Consider the following 24625-nt stretch of genomic DNA (forward strand, 5'->3'; position numbering starts at 1 on the left):
CCATTGGGTTTGGTGACTTCCTGAAGACCACACAGCCAGGTAGAAGCAGGCCGGAGGAGCAGCTGGGTTCTCTGAGCCCAGACCAGTGTTTCCAGTTCTGTTCTGAGCTCACCCTCTGTGTCTTCACATCCAGGAAGGGCAGTGGGGTTCAGTGCCGAGGTTCTGGGATGCAGAGATCTGCTGGGTCTGTCCCTGTGCCCTCAGTCCCTGGGCATGGTGCCGCCTTCCCGAGCATTCCCTACAGCCTTGCCAGGGTGGGTGGGGAGATGGCAGCTCGAATGGCAGCCCTGGTCTGAGGACTCGCCAGCCCAGGGTGTCTGAGAAGGCAGCGGTCCACCCACAGGGTCACACACAGCCAGGAAGAGCGGGGAGCTCCGTGCTCAAGGGCCTGGTTCAGCACCAAGAGGCTTCCGGCCGGGGCCAGACCGCCCACCTGCACCCCGTGGAGAAGGAAGGAAGGATCCCAGTATTTAAATGGGGTGCTGTCACCACGCCATTCAAAGAGTGAGAACGCTGACTGTACTTTTGGCAAAGTGTTACTGCTTCAAATTCCATTTTTGTACAGCTTTGAAGGGAGGGTTTCAAAGTAATAGATGCTGAACATTTGGAAGTGCAAAGAAGCCGGAAAAAATCCCCAAATCCCACTAAGCAGAGGCACGTTTTCTTCTGGTCTTTTATCTGTGAACTTTTTTTTATTTCCCCAGAACTGACATCATGAGGCAAAGTGGATGGAGACCATGCTTTTCTCCCCACTTGACATTGTATCATAAGCATTTCCTCCGGATCTTATTTTCTTGCAAAAGATAATGTATCAAAGAGACATACCATGGATTACTTAACCCTCCTTGAGTATTAAAAATTGAAGTTACTTTCTTTCTTTTTTTTCTATTATAAATACACTGGGATGAACATCTCTGTGAGCAAGTCTCGGTGCTCATCTGTGATTATTTCTGCAAATGGAACCCTCTGAAACAGCCGTTCTCAACCTGTGGGTCACCACCCCTTTAGGGGTCGAACGACCCTTTCACAGGGGTGGCCTAGGACATAACAGCAGCAAACTTAGAGTTATGAAGTAGCAACAAAAATAATTTTATGGTTGGGGGTCAACACAACACGAGGACCTGTATTAAAGGGTCGCGGCACTAGGAAGGTTGAGAACCACTGCTCTAAAAGGAATTATCGCGTCAAAGATGAACATCTCAAATGTCCTGAGACGTGTTGCTTGCAGGTGTCAAGCACAGCTCCCCACTGTGAGTCACCCTGTCCTGTTCTGGGGTGGCTCTCTGCCTTCGTACTTTTAGACACCTGAGCTCCCAGAAAACTGTCACATGTTTGTCCTTTAATTCATAAGTCATGGTCCCTGCTTTCTCCCTGATGTGTTCTATGATCTAGGTTTACGATACAGAAAGCTCTAGAATCTGCAGAGGTCAGAAGCTCTCTGAATATTCTTTGGCCTAACTTTGTTCATTTGACGAGGGTTGAACACAGGCCCGGGGAGGCGGGTGACTTGTTCAAAGTCATGTAGTCCTGGCCTGGACAGCATCAGGCCCTTGCAGGCATCAGCCCCCACCTCTGCCCTGGACCAGAAGCTCAAGGGTCCAGCAAACGCAGGTGGAATCCCATTGTCGCCTCTTTTTCTTTTTCTCCACACCTAAAGGGTCACAGGCCGAGTTGTCAGGCCCCCCCTTCCGCACACAAAGGCTCTGGGTCAGCTGGCGCTCAGCTGGCCATTGTTGTGTGAATCATGTTACTTCCATGCATGGAGTGTGCTCTTTCTTTCTAGATCTTTCCATGGCATCCCAAGTGTGGTTTGATAACAACAGGGCCACTTGGCTTTCAGTGAAAACACAATTTCTAATGTGCCAAGCGCCCCAGAGTGGGGTGGGACACAAGAAGAGAAGCAGGCGGGGACGAGTTAGAGAGTCATTGCAGCCCTGGCCGGTTTGGCTCAGCGGTTGGAGCGTCGGCCTGCGGTCAGAGAGACCTGGGTTTGGTTCCCACTAAGGGCACGTACCTCGGTTGCAGTTTGTCCCCGGCCCTGGTTGGTCGTGCGGGTGGCAGCCACTCGATGTGTCCCTTTCACGTCAATGTTTCTCTCTCTCTTCATCCCACTCTATCTGAACAAAAAATGGAAAAAATTTCCTTGGGTGAGGATAAAAAAAAATGAGAGAGTCCTTGCAAGTGAAGAATTCGGGGCTCTGTTCCACAGGCAGCAAGGGGCCACTCGGAGATCTCCGACACAGTGTGCAAAGTCCCGGAAGGGGAACCTGTGATTCTTCGCAATGTGGCTACAAACCAGAACTGCAAGCTGTAGGTCTGCGATTTAACAGGCCACAGCTGCAGTGAGAACTAGGACCTCCAGGCCAGAAGGGGGTTGTAGTGTGACAGGTTCAACAACTTGCCTAGGTCCTGGTCCTCTCTACCACACCTCAACCGACATGTTTGAGTTTACAATAAAAAATACCTAGAAAAGGGTGAGACCCGTACTTCTGTTCCACCAGGAACCTTTCTGTTTCTACAGTCTGAACCTCTTGTGTGCAGGGGATCAGCACCCCGTGCCTGGAATGCAGCTACTCCTTCATCTGTGCTACTTCCAACACTGGCGTAGGTAACTGGCACATGGGGCCCGGGGAGGACTGGGGGGATTTAGGTGAAGGGGGCAAAGGCTCTGGCCTAAGAATTTCAGAGCCCAACGCAGAATCTCAGGCTTTATAACCGAAGTATGTCCGATCCACGGTGGTTATGAGATCAAGCAGACACGAGCGAGGGGATCTCAGATCTGCCACTGCCTTGCCGATGAATCACTTAGCTTCTCCGGTTCTCAGTTTCTCCGCCGGTAAATGGAGATAATAATGAGACCCCCTGTGAGGTGTCACGAGGACTGAACGGGACAGTTCATGCTGAGAGCTTAGCAGAGTCTCGCAGGCAGTAGTCGACAGACACAGGTGAGCTGTTTCCTTCGGCCGTGTGTAGGGGGAACCGCCATGGACTGAACCGATCCCCCTACAAATGCACACACTGAAGCCCTAACCCCTAACGTGACAGTATTTGGAGGTAGGGCGTTTAGCAGGTAATCAAGATTAAACGAGTTCATGAGGATGGAGTCTAATCCTATACGGTTAGTGGCCTTACAGGAGAGGAAGAGAACCCCCCCCATCCAGGCAGTGAAGAAAGGCCATGTGAGGACACGGCCACCCGCAAGCCAGGAGAAGAGTCCTCACTAGAACATCTGTCTTATTCACCTGGGGCTCCCAGCCTCGGAACTGGGGGAGACCAGTGTGCCACTGAAGCCCCCAGTCTGTGCCGGCCGAGCTGACCGATCGGGTGGAGGCCGCGGCCTGGGGGGCGAATAAGGCAAACGTGGATTCGGAGAGGTGCATGCAGAACACTGCAATCACGATAGGAACGCGCTCAGGAAAGAACAGGACCGGCTGGCTCCGAGGCAGGGTGCCCAGCAGGAGCGTGGTCAGGAAAGACTATGCTTCTGGGAGCCTGCAAGGTAGAAACAGTCCAGGAAAGAGGTGATGCGGCAGGAGGGGGGGCAGCAGGGATGGCGGGGGAGGGGCATCGCTTTGAGAGCTGATCAATGGGCGTGGATTCGGTTAGGAAAACCCAGGGCTTCCTGAGACCCAGGGTGGCCACGAGGGAGGAAGAGGCCAGGAGACACCACCAGGCAGAGGTTCTGATGGGATGAGGCTGGAACCAGCAGGGTGGGTGTTTCTCGTTTGGCGCACCGGTCAGGAGCACTGCTGATGGCCAGGCACAGAGCGAGAGGAACGGAATATGAAGCTGGAAAGGGGTTGACACGTCATCCCTGCGGAAAGTGAGTGGCTGTTGGCAGAAAATGCGTTTAGGAAATACAGTCACAGGCCCTGCCAGGGAGGGCTGTCATGATTCAGGCTTGGGAGGTGCTTGAGACCGGAACAGAGTTGGAGGCTGCACAGGGGCCTGGGCAGTGGCCACCCAGCATGAGACAGCAACAGGCAGGCGGACCAGTGCTGGCCAATGGCTTGGCTCAGGGCCAGCGACTTGCTGTCTCCACCGTTTGGCAAATCTGACCCTGGGAGACAGAGAACCAGGAGGGGGCGGTTGCTATGGCAACACGGTCACCTTGAGGAGATCACTGGTGTGTCTTGCTTTCCACCCCAAGTGCCACAAAGATGCAAAGTGACCAGGGCCTCTAGGCCACTGGGTCAGCCCCTTCATGTTTTTCACGTTCAGCTCAGGAAACATCCAGGCAGCTTGCTTGGAAAGGAAACATATGTATATTTTAAATCCAGAGCATATCATAAATACAGGGGACAGCTCACTTGTACATGAATATTGTTATGAAAGTGACTTGTTGAAACAAGTCACCATGGCCTGTTTCTTAAAATCTCTTTCGTAAGTGGGATTTTCAGCCATGTCACTTTCTTTCTTTCTTTCTTTCTTTCTTTCTTTCTTTCTTTCTTTCTTTCTTTCTTTCTTTCTTTCTTTCTTTCTTTCTTATCCTCACCCAAGGATATTTTTCCATTTATCTCAGATAGAGTGGGAGGGAGAGAGAGAGAGAGAGACATCAATGTGAGAGAAACACATCGGTTGATTGCCTCCCGCACAACCCCAACCAGGGCCGGGGATCGAACCGCAACCGAGGTACGTGCCCTTGACCAGAATCAGACCCGTGACTCTTTGGTCTGCGGGCCGACGCTCTAACTGCTGAGCCAAACCGGCCAGGGCCTGTATCACTTTCTTTCTTTTTGTTTTTTCTTTTTGATTTTAGATAGAGAAAGGGAGAGGGAGAGAGAGTTAGAAACATCAATGAGAGAGTACATCGATTGGCTGCCTCCTGCATGACCCCCACTGGGGATCAGGCCCACCACCTGGACATGTGCCCTGACTGGGAATCGAAACCGGTGACCTCTTGGTGCCTGGGTCGATGCTCAACCACTGAGCCACACCAGCTGGGCCTATATGGCTTTCTTAAAGTGGATGTTCTAGAATTGCCTCTCTGGGCTGATTCTCATAGATGGTGGCTATGGCAGTTGGTGTAACCACTTTAGAAGACAATATGGCATGATCGATCAAGAATGAAAAAGGGCTTTGCCTTTGAACCCAGGTTGCTCTTCTGGGGACTTATCTAGCAGGTACCCTGACTGCACGGTGCCCAAAGGCCTGGCCAAGCGTGCGCTGTGGCGTGGTTTGTAACGGTGAACACTGGAAGCCCGCTGGGTGTCCGTCAGCACGTTGGCACCATGAATTGTATAGCATGGAATGGTACACTGGCTTTAAAAAAGTGTGGTTGACACAAAAACCTGCATGAAATGTTCAGAAATATTGTTAAGTGAAAAGAGCAAGGTTCACAACAGGCAGAAAGAAAGAGACCTTGCAAAAATATGCTTGTGTATGCATAGAGAGTTTTGCAAGAATAATCAAGATGTTGGCCTTGAGGCCCTGGGACTGGGGCATCTGGGCAAGCAGGAAAGGTTACTTTTCATTGTGCTAGTTGAATTTTTAGTGTGCACATATGTTACTTTTTAAAAAATATTTTTATTAATTTTTTTTTTTTTAGAGAGAAAGAAAGGGAGAGGGAGAGGGAGAGAGAAACATTGATGTGAGAGTAAAACATTAATTGGCTGTCTCCTGTACGCCTCCTACTGGGGATTGAGCCTGAAACCTGGGCATGTGCCCTGACCAGGAATTCTACCGGCAACCTTTTGGTGCATGGGATGACGCTCAACCAACTGAGCCACACCGGCCAGGGCTGCATGTGTTACTTTTTAATTTTAAAAATATTTTTAAAAGATTAAAGACAAAGGTCAGTCTCTTTCTTATGAAACTTGAAGGATGCCACCAACCGTCCACATGAAGCCAAGTTGTCCTGGAAGATTTCATACACACCTTCCGGAAACAGAGTTGTCTTTTTATTTTTAATTTTGTTACTATAAAAGTTGTGTGTGGTCATAAAAGAAAGCTGGAAAAGTAGAAGGAAGAAAAAAATTGCTCATGGAGTTGCCACCTAACTGAGCACTCTTCAAAAGCAGTGATTTCCTGAGATAAAGTTTTTCCATAATTGGAATCAATATCTTTCATTGGTTTCCTGATCTTTTTTTTCACGTACCATTGCATGATTACAAATATTTTTCCTTGTCCTTAACAATCTTGGCAAAAGACCCCAGTTATTTTTGTGGATGTGATTCTCCCTTGGCCGATTCTTCCCAAAGTGAAACTAATTCTCCTTGTTGCTGTTCACTCGTTTGATTCTCCGGCACGGTCAGTGCAAGGACAGAGCAGCTTGCTGCCAGGCCTTGGTAGCCACTGTACATCTTTGAATGCAGTTTAGATTCTGTTGGCCTTTGGACCTCTTGCGAAGTCACTTCTATCCCTGGTGGCATTGTTGCCATGGGAACATGAGAGTTGGTGCCCTACAGAGCATCCACCTGAGCTCTTGGATTGGGCTGGAGTTCAAGACTCCCCCTGGTGGCGGGAATCGGCAGGCTCAGAATCTGACCCAATTAGATTCTTTTTAGCTCAGGTCAAGAGCGCGGGATAGACTCCCATCCTCTTTCAAACCTGGGTTGATAAGCCAACAGCAAGTGTCACTGAAGCTGGTTGCAGGTTGGAGCCCACCCAGACTCTGCCCTCCAGGCACGAATCAGGAGGGCCACCTCGGAGACCTACCTTGTCACGAGCATCTACTTGGCATCAGGCGAGTCCCATAACTTCACAGAGAAGCAAACTGAGATTCAGTGGCTAGACATTTGTGGCAGAGCTGGATTCAGACCCTGGCCTCACCTGTCTGTGGTTTTAGGGTTTGATTTCCAGCCTGAAACAGTTATCGACGTGGGGGGAAGAGGGTGGAGGGTGTTCTCACCCGCCTATTTGCCAGGATGCTTCAGGCACCCGGAGGCCTCACGCTCAGCCACTTTGGAACCAAACTGGGATGGAATTAGTGTCTGCAGGGGTCCAGGAGAGGGCGTGGAGGATCACCTCGAGAGGCCAGCAGCAGAAGCGGATCTGAGGTTCCTTGTAAGGAGATGGCAGGGGGAGCCTGCCATGTTAGCATTTCTTCAACGCCGAGGTTTTGTCTGTTTTTCCCAGAGCTTCTAGAGCTGGCCAAGTGCCCGTGACTTGGTGCCGGCCAGACCATGCTGATGCTGCTCAGTGCTCTGACTTCCTGGAGATCTTCCGAGTGTCCCTGCAGTGCCTGGCACTGGCCAGGGCTGGCAGTGCAGTTAGGTGAAGTGCTTCAGTCTGGACCTGGGCCCACATGAGCCCTGATCCTACCTTTTCCTCATCAGCTGCTTTCCAACCCTCTCCCCAACATGTGGGGTTGACCAGATGCCCCAAGTAGCTCTGAGCCTCTGACTTATGGGATCTTTCTGGAGCTTCATGGCTGGGTGTGATTCAAGGGAACAGCCTGAGGAGCAGGCCACTTCTGACCAGGGTGGTATGTGACGGCACAAGATTGGGTGACTAGAATAGTGCTGAGATGCTGATTTTGGGTGACTCTTACATCAGACACAAGTACGTTTAGAGTTCTGGGCAACTAATGGTTTGTGGACAATCCCTGGCCTTGAACTGCTTGTGGGCCCCAGGTCTTCTCTCACCTACGGTGTTCTACCCATGGCATTGCCTCCATCCAGTAGCACCGAGGATGGCAGGGATTGTGGCAGGTGTTCTTTGCCCTCTACACACCTGCCAACAGCACTTGGGCAGTCACTCCACCCCCTCTGGAGGTCCCTGTCCAGGTGTCAGGCAGCAGCATCTCCTCCGATGGCTCTTGAGACCATTGTTCTACACTACCTATGGGCTCCTCCAGGCAGCTGACATTGAGCTGTCCAGGTTCATCTTAATCATGCCCAGTGGGGATAGACACTCCTTGGGAATGTGCAAGGCAGGGATGTGGTCATCAGTGAAAGAGATCACCATAGAGCAATGCGGTGATTGTGGCCCCCCAAATTCCAGAGAAGCTGGTTAAAAGATGTGTTTTTCTATGTTTAAGCTATAACATTCGGAACAGGAGCTTTAACATGGCCAGCAAATGAATTATTGTGAACATTTTCTTGCCTGATCTGGGCAAGACACACATCTCTGCTTGTCCCCGAAGCAAAGAACAACCTCGGAGGGAACCACAGAAGCTGGTATTCACAGTGGCACCGTGGACAAAGCAGCATCACGAGTAATGAAACCCCCAGCAATAGATAAACGGTGCTGGGAAACGCAACAGCAAGAAGATCAATGTCGTCTCAGAATCAACAGGCTCACACTGCTGCCCTCTTCTTGCTGTGTGAGATGTGCAACCAGCCAGGAAGGTGCACTTGTCGGAAGCAGACTAACCCTGCCCAGGCAGAGGACCTGCCGTCATGAAGACTCTTCTCGTGCACTGCTGAGACGTCAAACCTGCACACACCTCTCTGTCCACGGTTCAGTCTTCTTTGATAAATCGCGGAACCTCAGCGGGCCCATTGATTTCAGCCCACAAGTCTTTAGTGCACTGTTTATGAGACGGAGCTCTGCAAAAGAGACTCCCCAGGCCCTACCCACCATCAGGGCAGCCTGACCTAGATATTGGGGTTGTCTGAGGGGGAGCAGGAGGACAAGAAAGCTGACCATGTCGGACAGCCGAGCAGTTGAGTTGGGAAGGAAGTGAAGAGGGGGTGGGCCTTCCAAATTAGGGAAACATCTGCTGTGTCATGTGTGTGTCAAAGGAAAGTCACTCTAGAGTCAAACGGCAAGGACAGCCCACTAGCCACGCCTGCCCATCTCTGCTGCGAGGTAGGACTCAGCGGGGATGGAGTGAGAGAGGGAGGGTGGGGAGCTGGAAAGTGGGGTGCGGGGGGTAGGTAAAGAGCGGTGGGAGGGCTGCAGGGATGAGGTGGCCAAGGCACTAAGGGGCCAGGATTTCGGATGGAGCCTTCTGATGGACCCTGGAGTGACCCGGCTTTGAGGCTGGGAGCAGATGGAAGTTGTGCAGGTCAGCAAGGAAGGGGGACATGATGGGAGCAGCAAGATGGGGCAGAGTGGAGGTGGGGGTGAGGGAAGACGAGGCCTCCACAGGGGCTGTGGGGAATTGGCAGACCCAGGGCCCAGCTGATGTCGGGGAGGCCAGAGCGTGAAGGCCACCTCTTATCCCCACGGTGTCTCCACACCCTCTCAGGGCCTGCCCAGGAACCCCTGACATGGGCTTGCTGAAGGTTGGGGAGAAGCCAGGGAGGGGGCTTGGAAGGGAGGCTGGGTTTGGGGAGGTGGGGTAGAGACCGGAGTTCTCCGGACTGGAGTTTCCGATAGGACCTTCACCTGGAGCCCAGTAGTGGGGGTGGGGCACACTCGCTCTGGGCCCCAGAGTCCGAATGGGGCGGCCCACCTGGATGAGAGCGATTGCTCACCAGCATCACCTGCGTGGGTGCTGCTGCAGGCTGGAGGGGCTGGGCGCCCCTTGGCACACGTGAGCTCCTCCTTTAGGGGATGCTTCCCCCAAGGCGGAGGCCTGGCTCAGGCCCTGGGGGGATTCTGTTGTCATATCTTGGGGGGTGAGGCCTGGTGTGGGGTTGGGGAGCTCCCTTGTGCAGTAGGTCAGCACCTGCCCCTTCACACTGCTGGGTCTGACCCCAGGACTGAGGGCACCCAGTTTGGGGCCTAAGAAGTAGATGTCCGCTTTGGAGCCCTCGAATCTGCTGGCCCTGGGTGGAGGCAGCTTCCCTTTGAGCCGTGGGCGAAGGTAGCTCTGCCTGGCCACCCCCGAGGCCGCTGAGATGTCGCCCTCAGAAAGGAGCATCGCTGCTGGCCAGGTGCCCGCTTGCCCCTGGGGGTGTGTGGGTTTCCTGAGTGTTCCGGAAAGATTCACAGGTGAAGCCCAGCCTGCACTCATGTTGCCATGGAGAACAGGTCCGTCGCCCTCACCAGCCCCTGAGCTGCCACCTGGGTCCTTGGAGCCGTCAGGTGGTGTCACACAAGGTCCCTCCAGTCCCCAGCGCAGTATGGTGTCTGAATAACCGTGAATCTCCAACGTGGGAAGGAGGGTTTGACTGTCTCCCTCCCCGTCGATTTCGCTCAGCACTGGGCAGGCTTAGACCCGTGAAGAAGCTCTGCCCTGTGAGCCGCTGCTCCTTGGGCATGGGGTGGGCAGAGGACAGACAGCTGGAAAGCCCTGGGGGAGGGAAGAAGGCTGAGGGTCCTGCCAGGGCGCAGCCGCCGCACGTGGGCATAGGGACAGGCCCGAGTGGCCACTGCTTCGGTCTGCCAGGCCCTACTCCTTCAGAAACCAGCCATGAGCCTCCCGACACCAAAGGAGCTGCGATTGCCCCGGGCACAGGCTGGCGCTTGACCCTCTGGAGACCGAGCCCCCTCCGAGGACAGAGAAAGGGCCAGCGAGAGGAGGGAGGGGCGCGGGCCGGAGGGTGGGGTGGAAGGTGCAGGACCGGGCCGGCTCGGTCTCTGCAATGAGGAAGTTCTCTGCAGCTCGTTTCCTTTCCCTCGCAAAGCGCCTGAAACAGGAAGTTGTCGGTCAGTGAGCTGGTGGCAGCAGCCGGGGCCACAGAGAGGGGACAGACCGGGGCTGCAGCGCGGGGACCTCAGCTCCCTTTGGTGGCGTGTCGGTCGTGCGGGTGGCCGCCGGCCCGGCCGAGGAGGCCCCCGCCCGCCATGGTCCCCTGCTGGAACCATGGCAACATCACCCGCTCCAAGGCCGAGGAGCTGCTCTCCAGGACCGGCAAGGACGGCAGCTTCCTCGTGCGCGCCAGCGAGTCCATCTCCCGGGCCTACGCGCTCTGCGTGCTGTGAGTAAAGGCTCCCTCCCGGCCATGCCCTGCGCCGCCTGGCGCCCTCCCCTGCCCGGGTGCAGACAGGCAGGGGTGCCGCTCAGAGAGGGGAAACCAGCGTGGGGCGCAGCTGGGGACCCGCCGAGGTCACGGGGTCTTGATATCACGCATGGAGTGGCCCGACTTGCACTCTGCCCAGGTTTGTCCGGGGCCCAGCTGAGGTCCACGGTGGACCGCCTGGCCCCGGGGTTCAGGTTTGGCAGCGCTGAACCCTCGGAGCACCCCCCTCCGAGGCCTGGTCACACCCCGAAGCTGCCCGGGAGCTGTGGTGCCAGGCATCCTGGGGGCTCCAGGGCCCAGGGGAAGGGGCGCGGGCCTCTGAGGCAGGCGGAAGCTCGGGGCTCCATGGTGGTGGGTGTGTCAGGAGGCAGCTCACTCAGCCCAGGGGCTGCTCGGAGATGCCCAGAGTGGAAACGCTCATGAAGAGCAGATGTGGCAAGAGGGACCCTCCTGTGCCCAGGCTCCGGCAGCGGGAGAAAGCCATCAGTGGGGGAGACACGAGTAAGGGGTGGGTTCACTCGAGAAAGGACTTTCAGCTCACCCAGCAGTGACTTGCGGGGCCCTGAGCACAGAGGAAGTCATCGTCACAGCAGCCCGGGCCTCTTTCCCCTGGCCTCTCGCTCCCCACCCGCTGGGGCCTCTGCCCTGTGAACTGCTGCTCCCTGGCTCTGGATGTTGCTGAATGTGGCAGTTGTCCCAACAGCTGAGGAACCAGGCACTTGCTGAAGGTTCCGTTTTAAAACACCCTCTTGACCCATGTCTCAAGGAGGCCCTCACCCCGCAGCGCTGTGGTCCACCCATCCAGCTGGGGCCTCGTGGGCAAAGGGCATGTCCCCATGTACCTCTCAGCGGTGGCCCTGGGCTTGCAGAGAAGTCCCTCTGAGCTGGCAGGGCCCTGCCCCGCTCCAGGCAGGGGCGAACGTGTCACTGAACACGGACCCCGTTTAGAACAGAGTCTGAGCATGTGCGCGTTATCCCATTTCATCCTCCCGGCCACCTGAAGTGCGGGTCCTGTTCTCACCCCACTTTGCAGATGGAGACACTGAGGCTCAGACAGGTTACATGAGAGCTCAGAGTCAAAGCCAAGGCCTTTGGTTCCCAGAGGCTGCCCCAGACAACCAGACTTCTGGTTGTGGAGCCGGCTGGGGAGAGGTTCCAGGTGACGCCAGGAGCAGCCAGTGTTTACAAGGGCCAGCTGGAGTGCTTAGGAAACAGCCGCTCACGCTGGCCCAGAACACGAGCTCGGAGCTGGCAGCCCCACCCCAAGGCCAGCTTCCTGTGCCCCCAACTCTCACCCTCCGGAGAAGGGGCGCAGGCCCAGACTTCCCCACAGTTGCTGCCCCCGTGGGGATCTGTCAACAGAATCTTAGACAGGGTAAGGAGCTTCTGATCGGACTCCACTGGGCCCGTGTGGATCTGTCTCCTGCCTGGCCGGTGCCGATTTCTTGGGTGTCTGTGTGCGTGAGCCTCCTGCAGAGAAAGGCCCAGCTCCCAGCCTGGGCAGCAGCCCCCTGAGCAGGGCTGTGCTTGTGCTTAGGTGAAGGCTGGGCAGGTCCTGCCGGCCAAAGCTGGGACCAGGCGCCTTGGGAACTCTGGTCTGACGGCCCCTGACTTTGCAGATGAGCAGATGGGGCTCTGGGCACTGAGGCCTTTGTCTATGCTGCCCTGCTGGATAGACAGCAGGCTTCCCCTTTCCATCCTTCCACCTCCCCGCGCCTCCCCCGTCTCCCCTCACCTGCCCGGGGTCACTCGGGTCCGTGGCAGGTGTTCGGGGTCTGCACCTTAGGAGGAGCCCCTGGTGCCCTTGCCCACTGCCCTCTTGGCCCAGGGCTGGACTTCTCAGCCGCCCATCCCCAGACACCAGGGCTAGAGCCCTCCTGGGGAGCCCTGCCCTTGGGCCAGGCACCCCACCCCAGGCCAGGGCTCCCCTTTCTTTCCCTCTGTGGTGGGGGCGGGGGAGCCACCCTTCCTGCTGGATCAGGAGCCACATAGTCTGAGGGATACCCCGGACCACCAAACTTCCCCCAAACCTGGGAGACCGCATCCTGCTGCTGCCCTTAACCTCGCCAGTTAAAGAGACTTTAAGACTAACTGAATGACAACTAGCCACCTCCGTATAGCTCATTTCATGAAAGTGTTCTTTACCACCAAAGAGGCAGAAAGAACAGACTCTTTTAAAATGAAAAATGAAAAAAGCCAGTCCTTTAAATCAAATCGATGTAACTTCCTGAAAAGCAACCCGCCACCCTTGGATTTCTCTGTTCCCCGCGCGCTGGTGAGAGCCTGGCCCCACGCCGCCCTGGTCCACTGCCGGGGGCGGAAACCCTGGTGGGGGGGCAGCTGGGCTTCCCTCGGTTTCGGGGTGACGGGCCTCACCCCTGCCGTCTCTGGAAGCCAGCGAGTGCAGGGACCCTGCTGGTGCAGTGAGGTCAGAGCCCCGCCACCCTGGCCCAGAAGTGAGCCAGGCCTGCTGGGGGAGGCCACGGACACGCTCCTCCGCTCTAGAAACACCCATACGGAAAAGACCTCACGGCCCAGGGTGCCCACACCTCATCCTGCTTGTGCCTGGTCCCAGGGCTGCAAGTGCTGGTTTAGGTGGAGTGTCCGAGCTCCAGGCACTGAGTGTAGCTCCCTCAGCGGTGGCTTCGTGCTCAGACAAGGGGACGGGATTTGACTATTTAAATGGAACCTGGGAGGGGGTGAGGCAGCAGCGAAGACAACGCTGCAATTCAGTGCTGCCCATGTGACCTGGGAGTCACAGTCCCCCAGGTCTGGCAAACTGGCATTTCCTCTGGAGAGGTCAGTTCTGCCACCTGCCACCTGTCACCGGGCAGGAAAGTCCAGATCTCTCCTTAGCAACTCAGAAAGCCCTGCCATGGGGGGACCCTGGAGGCCTATCTTGGGGTACAGAGAGCTGGAGAGGGAAGACTCCACATGGTTTAGGTCCAGCTCTGCTGTCTATGTGCAGCACAGGGACAGCGGCTGTCTCAGGTGAGGTCTATGTCAGCCTCACCTCGCCCCACTCAAAGCCACCAGCAGAGTTGGCTCTGCTCTAGGGAGTCCACAGGGCACTGGGGGCTGCCCAACTGTCTTGGATGGAGGATACTGACAGGCCGTCAAGGGCGTGCCCTCTCCCGCCAGGACTGTGTTTCCACAGGGGGCCCAGTGCCTGTCGGTTGTCTGATGGAGTGGGGGCCCATCAATGCAAGGGGCATGGCCCAGCGGGGGGCAGCTCCCCCTGCCCAGGCGAGACAGGCAGAACTGCAGGTGGCCCAGCGTTGTCGGGGTTACAGCCTGCCCTCTCTGTGAGAGCATCTCAGGCCCCCAGAGAGCCTGCTGGGACCGGGTTCGTCAGCCACATCCAGCACGGAGCTGCCCGTTGGGTGGAGTTCCCCCCAACCACACCAGAGAGTTGGTTCCCCACTGGGGAGGGGCGTGCACGGGCTCGGAGCGGAGCCTGGTCCAGCAGCCGTGGCAGGAAGCAGCCTCGGTTTCCCTCGGCACACAGCCTGCCCGGGGACAGGCAGCTCCTCCCTGGGGACAGTGGACAGGCAGCCTGGACTTGGTGGCCTTGTTGGCAGAGCCAGAAAGATGAAGAAGCACAAGGAGGACATTTAGTCACCAAAGTCCCCTCAGAGAAGGCATTCTACTTGTTTGGGGAAGAAAGAGGATGGCAGTCCCTTGAGGGAGAGCAAGCCCCAGCCTCGCTCCACTAACAAAAGGTGGTCGGAACCTGTTCTGCCGAAAAGTACCAGCAGAAGACTCAGGAAGGGTGTACTGCGTGCCAGGATCCATCCTGGGCTCCTTCCGTGGGTCGCCTCCCTTACTGTCCACAGTGGCTTTGGACGAAGGGTTATTATTATTCCCACTTTGCAAATGTGGAAACCGAGGCCCAGGGAGGTTAGGTGACGAGCCATGTTTACGGGACACATAAATGGCAGGGCCAGGTCTTGAACTCTTGCTGTTCTTGGGAGGAAGGAACAGGGAGGAGCCAGCAAGCCGGGGTATGGGTGGGGCTGAGGGGTCTGCAGGGGAGACCCCTGGTGAAAGAGCCAGAGAGGGTCTCGGAGGAAAGAAAGGCCCAGGAGAGGCAGAGAGCCATTTCCTGTGGTGTGCATGGGTGTGACAGACACCTCTTTCCTCCAATCCCCTCTCGAAGACAGTAGAGCTGACACTGCTCATTCGTCACTGTTGTGCAAAGGCGAAAGCAAAGGCAAAGCCTGTGGCTTGCGTCTGGCACCGAGAGACCGTCGGGGAAGTGCTGGCAGGGGCAGGGGCAGAGCTGGAGGACCACAGGCTCCTGACATCCGGTTTGCACAAGAGTTTGTCCAAGGACGACTCTCCCGAGTTTTCTTTCTGTGTGCAAGACCCGAGGGATGAAGGCCACGGAGGCCTGCAGATTACTAGTATCCTCCACTTGAAGTGACTCAGAGCAGCCGTGGTAAAGTTGAGTGTCCCCAGGTTTTCTGTCCATGCCCAGCACCTCAGAGCATTCCTTCCCCCCAGGGTGGGCCCTGGCTCTGGTGTGGTCTGCAAGCTTGCCTACCCAACAGGGTAGACTCACCTGTGCACAGACATCCGTGCTTCTCCACTGAACGGTCGCCTATGCTGGGCCGTGAACCCAGGCATGGTGATGAGATGGCCAACCCCCCACCCCCGTGACGGAGTCTGCTCTCCCCCTAATTCACGCCACGTGGTGCAGTCCTTGTGGGGAAGCCCTCTGTGGTTGCCTCGATCTGACGTGAGTACTAGCCTCACGGTGCCCTCCCAGCACCCCTGTGGGTGAAACGTCCTTGGGTTATTTTCTTAACTGGGTTATAGTTCACATCCCATAAAACCACCCTTTGTACAGTGTACAACTCCACGGTGTTCATTCATAATGTTGTGAACTAACTGCAGAACATTTTTATCATATCATCCCCAAAAGAAACCCTGCACCCATTAATTCCCCGTCCCCCTCCTGCCAGCCTCTGGCAGCCACTAGTCCAATTTCTGCCTCTAACCACCTGGCTCTTCTGGTCTTTCATAGAAATGGAATCCTACCACATGCAACCTTTTTGGGTTTTTTTTGTCTTGTTTGTTTGTTTTAATCCTCATCAGAGGATTTTTTTCTATTTATCATCAGATAGAGTAGAAGGGAGGGAGAGAGAGAGAAACATTAATATGAGAGGGACACATCGACTGGTTGCCTCCCGTACCACCTGACCAGGGCTGGGGGTCAACCGCAACTGAGGTACATGCCCTTGACCAGAACCGAACCCACGACTCATTGGTCTGTGGGCCGACGCTCTAACGGCTGAGCCAAACCGGCCAGGGCCATGTGTAGCATTTGAGTCTGGCTTTTTTCACTTAACATACTGTTTTCAAAGTTCATCCATGTCTCAGCACCAATCCTTCCTTTTACGGCTGACTAAGAGCCTGTTGCGTGGGTGGACCACATTTCATTTTTCTGTTCAGCAGTCGATGGGCATTGGGTTGTTTCTACTTCCTTCTTGGCTACTGTGAGTAACGCCGCCAGCTTCAGGTACAAGTCTGTGTGTGGAGGTTGACTTCCACTGCGGGCCACAGGGGCGCTCCACGGGCACCTTTCCGAGGACTTGTCACGCCGTTGCCACAGCTGCTGCGCTGCTTCGATCCCCACCAGCAGTGTGGGGTCCGATCCCTCCGTCCTCACCAACACTTGCTATTAGCTTCTTGATGATAACCATCCTAGTGGGTGTGAAAGTGCGTGTTCTTGTGACTTCGATTTGCATGTCCCTAGTGATTAACGGTGCTGAGCGACTTTTCATGTGCTTCTTGGTCATTTGTTTGTTACAAGAAATGTATTCACCCTGGCCAGTTTGGCTCAGCGGTTAGAGCGTCGGCCTGCGGACCAGAGAGTCCCGGGTTCGGTTCCCACTAAGGGCACGTACCTCGGTTGCAGTTTGTCCCTGGCCCCGTTGGAGTCGTGTGGGTGGCAGCCACTTGATGTGTCTCTCTTACATGGATGTTTCTCTCTCTCTCTTCCTCCCCCTCTCCCTCCCGCTCTATCTGAAGATCAATGCAAAAATGTCCTCGGGTGAGGAAAGGAAGAGAGAGAGAGAGCGAGAGAGGGAGAGAGAGAGAGGACATGTCTGTGTGTACCCCTTGCCCATTTAGGAAGCTGGGCTCTGCATCTTCCTGCTGTCCTTGGACGAGCGAGAGGATAGCATGGGGAGGACCACATGCAGAGCCCACGGCCAGCATGCGGCCAGCACCGGCTGAGCTGGCCCCGCTCGTGAGCTGTATGTGAGCAGTGACATCAGGAAGCACAGGGCGGTCCGTGAAGAGAATCCACAGGGGAAGGAGCAGAGCGGAGGCAGCATGTCACTACTCTAATTTCCTGGAGGCCAGAAGAAGCCTCCGGGAGACACCGAGCTGCCTTGTGGGGCCTCCTCAGAGGAAGTACTCGGAGAGATGAGGCAGGGAGGGACTCGATGACGCACGGGTGGCCCGCGGCTGCTGGGACCGGCTGAGCGCCTGGAGGCTGAGGTCTGGTGCCGTGTGCCAGGAAAAACCACCTGGTGGAATCAGATAGACTGCAGACGGTGGAGATAAGAGGAGATAAGAGGAGCCCGTCTTCAAAGTGACTAGTCCCAGCTTAGGTGGGAGGTGCTGAGAGGGCTGGAGTCCTAGGCCCCAGGGACGTGAGAAGGGCGTGGGCGGTGGGGTCCGTGCTGCTGGCCGCGGCCCGGCCTGGCGGGAGGTGACGAGAACAAGCCTCGGTGGACCAGGTCCTCCCTCCCTGGGCTGCTCACTGCACACCCCCTTGTCCTTCATCAGAAAAGCATTGCAGTCCCAGGTACCAGGACCCAGGTGGTTTGGGTTGCATTACTCATTACAAATAACACCTCTTGTGTCTAATGCTGACTCTGGAACTCCAGGTGTTCCCATCTGATCGTGTTCCTTCTCTCGTGTGGCTGTTTTCACGGTCGATTTTCCCAGGTTTAGAGATGCAGTGGTCTCTCAAACCTTACTGAGCTTGAAAATCAGACTTCTCCTCCAGAATGCCCTCCTTCCTTCCCTTTTGTAGTGATTCTGTGTAACACGGCGGTGACGCCTTTGAGTCCTTAGAAAAATGGTGCCCCGACTGTTGGGTGGCAATGCGTTTTCACGGGCCTGGTGATTTTTCTTTTCTGACAAAGGATCATCAGGAAAAATTAGGTCACATTCTTTTAGAGATCAGAGTGGGTGTCTGTCCAAATCCTTGTCCCAAACAAAGAAGGACCGGCAGGGGAGGGGGAGAGTTCCCAATCCAAGAGCCAGCTGATGGGGTGGGTGGAGAGGAGCTGGTCCGGCTGGAGAACAGGTGGGCCTCCCCCCAGGGACTCGCGCGGAAATGCCTGCTGGCCCCCAAGGCTGCCGGGGCAGGGTGCTCAGCAGGCACCCAACAGCACCCTGGCTGCTTCACCTCCACCTCCCACCTGGCCGCCACCTGGGCACCTGGCACCTCCTCCTGCCTTCTCTTTAATTCGTCCATCGCCTGCTCTCTTTGGCTGGGATTCTTTGGCGTTTGGTGGTGAATGGTGACACCCTTGCTGCCTGGGGCTGGCGAACATTTCTCCTGCTTCTACATGGTCCAAGGCTTTTTTTTTTTTTTTATCCTCACCCAAGGATATTTTTCTGTTTATCTTCAGAGAGAATGGGAGAAAGGTGGGAGGAAGAGGGGGAGAGAGAGAGAGAGAGAGAAACACTGATGTGAGAGAGATACATTGACTGGCTGCCTCCCGCACGACCCTCGGGACAAACTGCCAGCCAGGCACATGCCCTGGACCGGAATCGAACTGCTGAGCCACACCGGCCGGGCTCCAGGGATTTCTTGAATGTCAGGTTCTCAGACCTTGTTCTCCCACACCGTCTTGTCCAGAAGTTTACAAGAAAGAAAAAGAGAAAACACATACAAAACAACATTAGAAATTAGAAATCATGTATAATTTATTACTAAAGGGCTTAAAAATAATTACAGAAGCATTCAAGGTGATCAGCAGAGAAGACGCTAATGATGTTCTTGAATTTTAGAGGGTGATCTCTGTCTCTATCTCCAGGTCTCTGTCTCTCTCTGGCTTGCCCTGGTTAAGGATGTTCTGGGCATGCTTACAGTGTCTGTTTGGCTAGTAATGTAGTCATACAGAATAATTTCCCATTGAGATGTAATTGGCACAGAACCTTGCATTAGCTTCGGTGTACAGCCGAGTGGTGCCCCCTGGTCTGTCTGTGAAATGATCACCACAGCGAGTCAAGTGAACATCCATCACCTCACCGTTACACAGGTTTTCTTCTTGTGATGAGAACTTCTCAGATCGACTCTCTTAGCAACTTTCGAACGCGCAGCGCAGTGTTGCTAACCGTGGTGTCCGCGCTGCGGGAGTCCCAGGACTCGTTCTCAGAGAGCATCGATGAAACGCGCCCGTGCCCTCCTGCTGCTATTCCCGCAGCCTCTGGCTCTGCGGTGAGGCTGCCGAGCCCCGCAGGGGCGATCGGAACGCCTGCCTCCCCTCCTCCTCGCTTGCGGGGTGGAGGCACTTGCTGTCACCAGGCTGTCTGGTATCACGTGGGAAATGAGCTCTCATCGCCACTTCATTTGAGAACAGAGCGATCTCATTGGATAGCAGAGGTACACTGGCAACCCAGTGCCATCCCCACCTGGGTCCCCAGTGGGAGTGTTCCCAACACAGTTACCCTGAGATGTGACCCAGGCACTGCAAGGAGTAGCAGGGAGGACCAGCGGCATCACCTCCACTGTCACTGAATCACCACAGAGAGCTGGGTAGGGCTGGGCGGGACCCACGGCCCGGGCGGCAATGGGCCTGCCACCCGGACCCTGTTCTGGAGCCGTTGCTGTAGATGATTTCCTTGTGGAGCCTTCACTCTGAGCACTGTCATGGGAGAGTGTGTATCTCTAGGGCTAACTGAATCTGTATCCGTATGTGCACGTGTACGTGTATGTATCCATGTGCGCCTCTGTATACAGGTATGTACACGTGGATGACTAGGGGGCCAGACTGAAGTGCGGCTGCTGGTGGTGGGGGTGCTGGGGAGGGCCTGCCTCCACCTCGCTGCACAGCCCCAGCGCCCCGTGGGGTGCAGTCTGGAACGACAGCTCCCCCGTGGGCTGTGTGGCAGTTTCCCCTGAAGATCTAAGCGGATTCAGCCCCAGGAATGCGGGGCCTGCCCCCTGCACTGGAGAGGCTGAGAGGTGACTGTCAAGGGCACGGTATCCTCTCTTCTTACTATGCTTGCTTTTGAATTCTGATCTAGTTAAGTCACGTGGTACTGCTTCTTTGTTTCAGCAGAACAAAGTTCCTAGAACATCTTTGAAGAAAGTCAGAAAGGGCCTTCCTGTTCTGTGCAACTGTCTCTGTGCCTCTCCTTGCGACTCTGTGTTCTTTCTTTCCATCGACATGCTGGTGTTTTGGCCCTGCTCAACCTCTTCCACAAACGAGCTGTCCTCAGCCAGAGACTGTTTGTGCCCTGCCCTCATTTGCATATCTGCAACGGAAGTGTCACTTGGACTGAGCCGCGAAAGATGGGGGGGCAGCTATACGGCATTTGTCTGGCAGGCTCTGCAAAGGGGAGTGGAGGCTGGAGGTGCTGGGCGGGGGGCTGGGCTGGGCTGGGGTCTGGGATGGTGTCTGTTTCCTGGGACCTGTCCAGGAGGTGAGGGGCAGTGGACTAGAGATTCACCTTGCCGTCTCCGACAGAAACCAACTGTGGTGCCATTCAGGCTCTGAAGACAGGGCCGGGAACGGGAGGATGGGAATGAAAAAGGTGAGAGGAAGAGAGAAAAAGAAACTCTCCTAACGAGAATGACCCACAACACTCTCCAAAACTTTCCCGAAACATCCATCGGTCCAAAAGCTGTTCAAGGTTGTAAAATTGCCCACATAAAATTGTAAAACTTCGCCCTGGCCGGTTTGGCTCAGCGGTAGAGCGTCAGCCTGCGGTCCGGAGAGACCCGGGTTCGGTTCCCGCTAAGGGCACGTGCCTTGGTTGCAGTTTGTCCCCGGCCCTGGTTGGTCATGCGGGTGGCAGCCACTCGATGTGTCCCTTTCACGTCGATGTTTCTCTCTCTCTCTCTCTCCCATTCTACCTGAACGAAAAATGGAAATATGTCCTCGGGTGAGGATAAGAAAAAAAAAAAAAAAATTGTAAAACTTCTACACAGCTTAAAAAACAAACAACACCCCTCCAAAGAAGTGAATAAACACTGTTAGACATAAATAATTCCAAACTATGTTGTAGTATGTATCCGTCTCACAAATAAATAAGCAAAAGTTCTAAAAGAGAGTGAGCCCAAGGCAGGAAAAGGAATTCACAGGAAGAGAAATACCAGTAGCGAAACACAGGAGCGCATGCCCGACCTTTCTCATAAAGAGAGCTGTCATTTTTTGCTCACCTCTCAGATTTGCAGAGATTGAAATGTCTGATAACAGGCCGTTGGCAGGGTGTGGGGACATAGACACTTGCATATCCGGTTAGTAGAGCAGAAAGTGACACCACCTTAGGGGGAGGAGATTGTTAGGCTCCTCAGAAAAGAACCCTGTCCTTCAGCCCAGCTGTTGTCTCTCCAGGGTTGGTCCGTGATCACCAATAACCATCAGCACATTGTGTGTGTGTGTGTGTGTGGGGGGGTGTTCTAAATGCTTTTCATACATTGGTTCACTTAGTCTACACAACAACAGGGTAGATGTTATTGTTGTCCCCAGTTTACTTACGGCGAAACTGAACTCTGAACTCCCCAGTGTACACAAGGTATAGAAACAGAGATGTCCCCTGCAGCATTTTTCTGAGAGCACGGTCTGAGCAAGTAAACGACTGCACAGCCACACGGCGGAACAGGACTGGGGAAGACCTCTAAGTTTTGTTTTGTTTTGTTTTTTGGTGAAAAAAATACATTTCTGGCCCCGGCCAGTAGGGCTCAGTTGGTTGGAGTGTTGTTCTGTGTACCAAAAGATTCTGGGTTCAATTCCTGGTCATATATCTGGGTTGCAGATTCCATCCCTGGTTGGGACACAGGGAGGCAGCCAACCAATTGATGTTTCTCTCACATTGATGTCTCTCTCTCTCTCTCTCTCTCTCTCTCTCTCTCTCCCCCCTTCCCCTCTTTCTAAATCAGTAAAACATATCCTCGGATGAGGATTAAAAAGAAAAACTAAGCACGTTTCTGTACAACAAATATAGAATGATATTATTTGCATTAAAAAAACATGCATAGCCCTGGCCGGTTTGGCTCAGCAGTTGGAGCGTCAGCCTGCGGTCCAGAGACCTGGGTTCGGTTCCTGCTAAGGGCGCGTACCTCGGTTGCAGTTTATCCCCAGCCCTGATTGGGTCGTGCAGCCACTCGATGTGTCCCTTTCACATCGATGTTTCTCTCTTTCTCTCTCTCTCTGCCTCTTTCTCCCTCCCACTCTATCTGAACAAAAAATGGAAAAAAAAATGTTCTCAGATGAGGATAAAAAAAAATACATATATAAGTTTGCATGCATGTTTAAAAGTTCTAGAATGATTTACAAAAAGGAGCAGTCAGTCTAAGAAGCTGGACTCACAGGAATAGGGGAAGGAGACATTTGTTTTTTATTTTATATTTTTCTCTATGGTCTTGAAGTTTTAAAACTGGTGGACAGTTTTAAAATCTAGTTAGACACTAACACCTGTAAATAGTAAAGTGCTAGGCATGCAAGAAAGGCTAAATAAGTGAAATTTTTGTACTGACGTATTCCTTGTCTTGATCACAGCAACAAAATGAATATCTGGGAGCTGGAGTGTGGCCCCTGCCCCTATAGGGGGTCAGCAGGGGTGGGCGGCTCAGGGTTCATGAGACTCTCTAGTGGAGGAAATGGGGGAGATCATGGTGGGTGAGAACAGAACAGACCAGCAGTTTCAACTAAGAGTATAAAACCCAAATGTGTTCCCTGAAACTCGTGCCTCTGGGCCTGCTGCACCACCAACCAATGTGTTCCTCTCCCAAGGTGCTCAGACTTGACAACTCCCCTTTCTCGCAAAGCTTTTAGGAAAGTAAAAAGTAGCTCCTTCTCCTGCTGCTCACTCTGGGGACGCCTGAATAAAAGGGCGGTGGAGCTTCTAGAAGGAAGAGTATCCAGGGCCCCTCAATCTTCCTCACTGGGAGCAACCCTCAGTCCAGGCCTCTGAGGGATGGTGGCCGTTCTTTGGAAGAATGATCCTACGGGCAGAGTGTCCAGGGAGGAGGCCGCGGGGCCTGATGGGAGCTCAGCAGGAGGGAGGGGCCCCACCCAGAGCTGAGCGAGCCTCTCCTTGGCCAGTGTGGCCCCTCTCTGTGGCTATGCCCGACACCCATGCATAATGTCCCCACCTTGCTAGCCCCCCTGGAGCCTTATTTCTACCTGAAACAACCCCTCTGGCCCTGTTCTTGGCCAACACGACAGCTCTGAGGTAGAGGAAGTCCTCCAGCTGGCAGGGGCTCCCGAGCAGACCACAGAGCCCCCAGGCACCAGCAGAAATCAGGCCCCGAGGAGCCCACCTGCCTCTTCCTGAAGCCCCTGTGCTGAGGGCGGGGGCGGGGCTCGCTGTGCCTCCACGCGGGATCCCTGGGTGTCAGGGCTGGTCTCCCCTCAGGTCAAGCAGCTCCTAGGTTCAGAGACTTCATGCTCAGCGCCCTAAGCCTGGCAGGCGTTCTTGTCATTTCGGTGTCCAGGAACACGTTCCTACGTGCATGCTGATGCCGTCTCCCGTCTATTCCAGGTATCGGAACTGCGTGTACACTTACAGGATTCTGCCCGAAGACGACAAGTTCACTGTTCAGGTAAGCCCGTAACAAACCTAGAAATCCGAGCTGACCGAGGCCTGTGTGAAAAAGAGGAAGAAGAGAAGCATGTGCCCCAAGCAGCCCAGACAGGGAGGCCCGGCTGAGCCTGTCTTTCCCTAGAAGTCCATGGTGGGGGTGGCTGAGCAGGGAAACTGAGACCCTGCCAAGTGCCCCTGCTCCGTGGCACGCTGCAGCAGGTGTAATAGACATTGTTTATATCCACGGGTGTGAAGGGGGGACAGTGGGAAAGAAGGACCCAGAGACGAAGGACAGTGAGCTGCCGTGGCGTGTCGGTGATTTCCTTCGGTGGCTGCCGGGGTGGGGGTGGGGGCGGTGGACCAGGACGGAGAGAAGGAGGGGAACTTGCAGGGGAATCACCCGTCCTTTCTGAGGGGCTAGCAGGTTGCAGTCGGTGAGCAGGAAGCAGGGCCTTTCCACTGGGAGAGCCCTGTCCTGCCAAAGGCTGGCCGGTGCTCATGGTATCGGTTGCACCAGGTAAAGTCCAAACGGGTAGATCTTGTTGTGACATGTTGGAGAAAAACCACCTTGCGCCAGTCCACGTTGGGAGGGCCACCCTCCACGCAGTTTGTGTGACAAACACCAGGCCTTTGTGTGACCACGGTGCATGACAGCTGAATGTCACAGCAGCTGGGGCAGCTGTTTTTATCTGGCTGCATTAAGAGAGCTGGGGTGGGCAGGTGAAGGGGGTGACGTGCTCAGCATCCACATGAGGGTGGAGGAGTCACGTGCGGTTCTCTGGACCGAGGCCAAGTGCACCCACGCGGTGACCAGAGCAGCCAGGGTAGGCAGGGGTTGGGATACCATGTGATTGGAACGCAGTGACAGGGTCTGTGGGGTTTAATTAAAAAGAAAGTGGAAGAAAGGGGTCAATGGGGGGGAGGGGGAAATATCTGTAATGCATTCAACAATAAAGATAAGTTTTAAAAGAGAAAAAAGGAAAGCCCTGGCCAGTTTGGCTCAGCGGTTAGAGCGTCAGCCTGCGGACCAATGCGTCACGAGTTTGATT

At 54.8% G+C, this 24625-nt stretch overlaps 1 protein-coding gene across 1 annotated transcript in view; it reads left to right on the forward strand.

Annotated features, from left to right (window-relative positions):
- The first annotated feature begins 10404 nt into the window (after positions 1 to 10404).
- The window catches only part of INPP5D (inositol polyphosphate-5-phosphatase D), a 118568-nt gene continuing 104347 nt past the window's right edge, over positions 10405 to 24625 (forward strand). The window contains exons 1-2 of the mRNA XM_036255079.1: positions 10405 to 10754; positions 23535 to 23595. Coding sequence (XP_036110972.1) covers positions 10621 to 10754; positions 23535 to 23595 — 195 coding nt within the window. The 5' untranslated portion in view covers positions 10405 to 10620. The remainder of the gene's footprint in view (positions 10755 to 23534; positions 23596 to 24625) is intronic.

The sequence above is a fragment of the Molossus molossus genome, unplaced genomic scaffold (assembly GCF_014108415.1).
Source record: "Molossus molossus isolate mMolMol1 unplaced genomic scaffold, mMolMol1.p scaffold_m16_p_11, whole genome shotgun sequence".
NCBI lineage: Eukaryota > Metazoa > Chordata > Mammalia > Chiroptera > Molossidae > Molossus > Molossus molossus.